The following is a 5,000-nucleotide window of genomic DNA, read 5'->3' as shown; positions in this document are numbered from 1 at the left end:
GTTCTGGGTTTTTTTTAATCCATTTCTATTATCTCCCGTCACCTTTTCGATGCGATTCGAGCTCTTCACGGTGGCTTGCTCGTTTTCTTTATATCAGCGAATACTATGTACAGACATTTACAAATAGTTACATTAATAGAAACGTACCCCGTTCGCCTTTCTCGTCTTTTCATTCGCTCCACTTTCATGTGTGCCCATGGCTTTATCGTGGTCAGTATCTGTATCCTTCCTGAACTCGACCTCGCCACTCGTTTCTCAGATGGGGGTCATAATTCGAAGTTATCGCGGACGAGCGCGCTTGAAACCCTGATCAACCCCAGGAATCACTTCGGACCCACCGGGATACTAGGAAGAAACTAAGAACGGCAGTCGACCCACTCCTACTTTCAACAATGTCCGTACACACTCATCTGCTATTGCCTTCGGTGTCTGTTTTTGATCAATATTGGAATTTTGGTTGTGATTTTGATTTTTCGTTTGGCGCTTCAGTGGTCAGTCAGCACTTTGCGTACATACGCACCACTTCTCAGCACACCCGTGTAGTATTAATCCCGGATCTCGTGCTACTGCTGCTTCAGTAACGCTTATAGTAAATGCACAACAGCCCATTTCGAGTGGTTTTCGCCGAAAGAAAAGAAGATTTAAGTCCCCCACAAAAACCCGAATGATCAGAAGGATGTCTTTTGTTACAAAATATGTTTTAACTAAATCGTGTTGCTGTGGCATCGGACCTGGTTTCGCTAATGCCAGTAGTGCATTTTTTTTTAACAATCCTAACCATCTATAACAATAGAGTATGAGCCAGCAGGACACTCAATCTTGCTGTTAAGTATTGAGCAGCTTCCGTTTCACGTCAAGGTTCCTTCGACTGTTGATCGTGTTTGTGGCGCGTTTGACGGGATGCGGACAGGGACATCTCAATCCTGTATCTCTTTTCCATTTCATCGGTTCCGGTTTACTCTTCGCATGTTTCCATCATGTGTTGCTACCTCTTAACTTCCTAGATAAGCAGAGGCCTATCTCTTTTCTGCATGTGTTATTTTTGTTTGACTGTTTTGCGGTTTGTGATGGGAAGATTACTCATTTGCTTTGTATTTATTCGATTCCTTTATCGTGAGTTCTGCTCCTTTTCTCGCTTGGTTTGTTCTTTTAGAAAAATATATATCACATGTATTCGACCTAAATATTGTTTCTTCTTTTTTCCCTCTCCATCTTTACTCGCTCCAATTTGGCCCATTCGGTCGCTACCATATTCTCTGCACTATAAGAACTTCGCTACTACTCTCACTTCAAATATTCAATGATGTAAACTAATAATGATCTTCGCTTCCGCCTTGCCCATTTACATTTGCACCCTTTTGCTACCTGTTAGAGGATTGCAATTTTGTTGCTCTGTTTGGTGGAGCTGATAGAGTAATGCGAAGGAAAATAGAACCGCATATCTTATTACAATATCTACCTGCAAATAAGAAGTGTACCAAATTTCAAAGACCTTCGAGATAGCTTCAATCAGATGAACAACTAGAGTAGTTCAGGTTAGAACTGCTACGCACTCGAATTGGTCTTGAGTAGAAGGAACTGGGAGATAGGTTGATTAGTCGGGTGCGCTAATCGGCACCGAGATAATGTTGTAAATGGAAAAAATCTTCGAAAACTTTAAGCTAAACTTAAAGCCGTAATATTACAAACGAACTTCATGAGCAACATACAGCAACAGCTTACCGAAGAGTAAACTCAGACGTAAATAATTCCATTTATGTTTCCATAACTCCTTCTCACACACCGCCATCCTTTGCCTTCCGTAGACTACAGTTCAACAATTTCCCGAACAATTTGCTATCTTTGACACCTCTCACTCACTTCATCGCTATACATTCCGCTTTTGCTTCTTCAAAAAGGGGTTTCTACTACTATAAATACTCTTTCTCGTCGCATCCACAGGGTTACTGTGCTCGCGGAACCAACGTCACAATTTCCCATTTTCCTACCAGTATCATCTACAGATAGACTACCATCCCCTGTCTTTTGCTTGTTCTTTTCCATACGAACTTTCTACAATCCCTCTTTAACCCTCCTGTTTTGTGTTTCATTTATTGTGTAAGTTTGCAGTAACGCTTCTGCTTAATCTTTGTTTTACATTGCTGGACCCAGAGATGAATTATGTATTCAATTTGGTTTGTATTGTATTACTAAAAGAGTTTTCGATTACTCATGCGGATCCACTTCAAGATCCACTGTTCAGATCTCGTAGCAGTTCGGTATCAACGAAAAGTTGTTGGGCGAATCGTTATGGGATCGGGTAGCTGTAAAAACATAAGCTGAATCGCACATTCCCCATTGCACTTTCAATCAGCCAAATGATTGTGATGACGATTGTGCTGAGAAGGTAATATTTGTAAGGTTGTTGCAGCGGAATGGATACTTTCCTTTCTTAGTCCTTTCGTTTTGTTGCTTTTCTAGTACTGATCACTTATTTACGTTTATGACACATACTCGCCATATACTCGTTCATTCCGACATGCGATCGTATCACTTCATCGTGGCGCATCCATCCAAGCTCAAACACACACAATCCCCTGCCACTCCTCGCAGCTCCTGGACCAGTGCCAGTCTAAATTCCATCATTAGTTGCGCCCTTCGAGGGCACCCGTACATGAACGAAGTGTGGAGAGGACTTCATTGTTAAACTATAAATACATGAAAAAAATATCAATGTGTTACTGCTTTAGCTGTCCTGGGTATCTGAGAGTTGATGAGTATCTGGTCTCCATTATTTTTTTTTCCTTTCTTCTCCAGTAATGCGAGTCATTTGTTCATTGACGTATGAGTCGATTCTCCCTCCTTTACTTAAATACAATTTTGTAACACAAATTCACTAAAAACCTCGCCGAAAAATCCGACTTAGTATAAGGAGAATCTGTACGGAAATCTTTACTTAAAACCTATGGGCCACACTCCCTCGTGCCTTTGCGACCGCGAGTAGTGTACACCCCCCGCTGAGAGCAGCCTTATACTACTGTGATGCTGTGTACTAAAAGTATACAAAAATAACCAACACACACACATACACACTTCTGTTTCCTTATCATTGGTCGAGATAGTCACACAAACAGGCACACACACACGCACGCACATAACATGGCAGGGGATTTTTGCAACAGCAGTTTCTGGTACGAATGTTTCAAATCAGCAGCCGAGGTGGTGCTGATGAAGATAACGATTTGACGAGATTGAAATCATTAACGAAATCGATGGCGGTAGGAAGAAGGACGCGGCAGCGATAATTTACACGGAAAGATCGTCATCAACGTCCTCGTGCGGGTGGCTCTGTTGCGTTGTTGGTGGTGATAGTAGTAGCAGTATCTGTGGTTCTGTGGTTGGTAGCGATGATGTTGTCAAACCTTATTGTTGGCGTACAGCCGTCTGGGCGGTTCATACATGCCCCGGTCCGGATAGGCTTCAGCGTACAGCTCCGCATTGCTCATACGGCTATAATTCTGCATTGGTGGCGCTGTGGTGGAATAGATAAGCAGAAGAGTGATATTACAAACATTGTTTGGATATTTTTCTTGCAAGCAATGCCAATAGATAGCGTTTAATGATTGGTATAGACAAATAGGAAAAGAATAAAACCCGAGAGTGAATGAAGAGACATATCATATGAATTAATCGAAAATAACAAGTAAAATAAGGAAAATGTTATGCCAAAGAGAAACTCTTTCTTAGCAAAAAGTTGTTAAAAAAGTCTAGTTTCTGGAGATGCGGGGTATCGATCCCCGTACCTCTCACATGCTAAGCGAGCGCTCTACCATCTGAGCTACATCCCCTGTTGAAATCTCACGGATTAATTGTTAATAGTAGCATTGCCCTATAAATACCGCCTTTCATCAATAAACTTTATATAGTTGCACGTATTACACCCATTTCACTTTTGCAGTTGGCAGAGCGAATGTCACTGAAAGATATGTTCTTTCTCTGAGGGGATGATGGTTAAGGATGGAGGGTGGAGGGAGCATGCAGAGAATGCAGACAAAAAAATGACAAATAAAAGCTAGAATCAACGAACAGTGCTGCCCCTTTCCAGTTTGAAAAAAATTAAAAGAAAATAACGAAAAATGCTTACATTGCACAAAAGAATACAGATAACCGCAGCATCGGATGGCCTCTCGAAAACGAATGAAAACAACAAATTACTAACAAAACATACAGTGTAAAGCACAACAATTCAAAGCAAAAAAAACTGCTGCACGCATCCAGAGGGTTCCTTGGCATCGAAACCATTGAAAGAATCCGACCAATCCGCACAGAAACGTTAAATCCTTCGGCAACAAAATTTGGCTTCCAGCTAAGACAGTTGTACTCTATTCGTTCGTCCTGTGACTGTGGTATGTGCTCCACCCGAAGCTTTGCCGTTCGCTTCACTACCGCTTTCTACACAACTGTAGTGGCAATCGATGATTTGGCTGCTCGTCCTCCTCCTCCATCTCGGGAGCCGGAATTTGGTTTGCGGGAATGTTGCTGCTTACTGTGTTTTCCTAAGGTATCGAAAAAACACAAAAAGGAAAACAAAAAACAAACAAAACTCAACGATATAATAAAATATAAAGAACAAACAAACAAAAATAGGTGCGTGGAGATGTGCGCGTCTAGCATGCAGTAACCATGGAAATCCGAATAAAAATCATCAAATTAGAGGACAAGCAGTCACTAAAACAACCACTTTCAAGAGGGCATCGAATGCAGCGTAACTGTAATGGATTGGCACCACTAGCAGTGCACGGTATAGGTGGAGAGATTTGTAGAGAGAACACACCTTTCGGTGGGTAGTACTGCTGGCCACGACCCTCGCCATACCCATGAGCTGGCACGCGTGAGTTCGAGTTCGACGGTCGGCTGTTGCCGGATGATGACGACGTGTGGCCACCATTACGAAGCTCTCCGTGGACACCTTCGGTGGTACGCGATCGACCACCGCCACCACCACCACCACCACCACCACC

The 5,000-nt window shown here is 42.4% G+C and overlaps 1 protein-coding gene and 1 non-coding gene across 3 annotated transcripts in view; both read right to left on the bottom strand.

Moving 5' to 3' along the window:
* Positions 1-5,000, bottom strand: part of LOC125952299 (disintegrin and metalloproteinase domain-containing protein 10 homolog) — a 59,627-nt gene that overhangs the window by 251 nt on the left and 54,376 nt on the right. The window contains exons 13-15 of one of the 2 annotated variants that reach the window (XR_007468809.1): positions 4,814-5,000; positions 4,124-4,535; positions 3,389-3,511 (exon numbers count right to left, since the gene is read on the bottom strand). The exon at positions 4,814-5,000 is cut by the window's right edge and continues 147 nt beyond it. Coding sequence is in view for 1 of the 2 variants with exons in the window: in XM_049681705.1 (XP_049537662.1) it covers positions 3,396-3,511; positions 4,814-5,000 (303 nt within the window). In the remaining variant the exon portion in view is untranslated. Of the gene's footprint in view, positions 3,512-4,123; positions 4,536-4,813 lie in introns of both variants that reach the window. The other variant, XM_049681705.1, reaches the window with a different exon arrangement.
* On the bottom strand, positions 3,755-3,827 carry Trnaa-agc (transfer RNA alanine (anticodon AGC)). The gene has a single exon. It is a non-coding gene; the product is annotated as a tRNA-Ala (tRNA).

This window comes from Anopheles darlingi, chromosome 2 (genome assembly GCF_943734745.1).
Source record: "Anopheles darlingi chromosome 2, idAnoDarlMG_H_01, whole genome shotgun sequence".
Lineage (NCBI taxonomy): Eukaryota > Metazoa > Arthropoda > Insecta > Diptera > Culicidae > Anopheles > Anopheles darlingi.
Note: the sequence above shows the minus strand (reverse complement) of the source record. Positions and strands in the feature narration are given on the sequence as shown.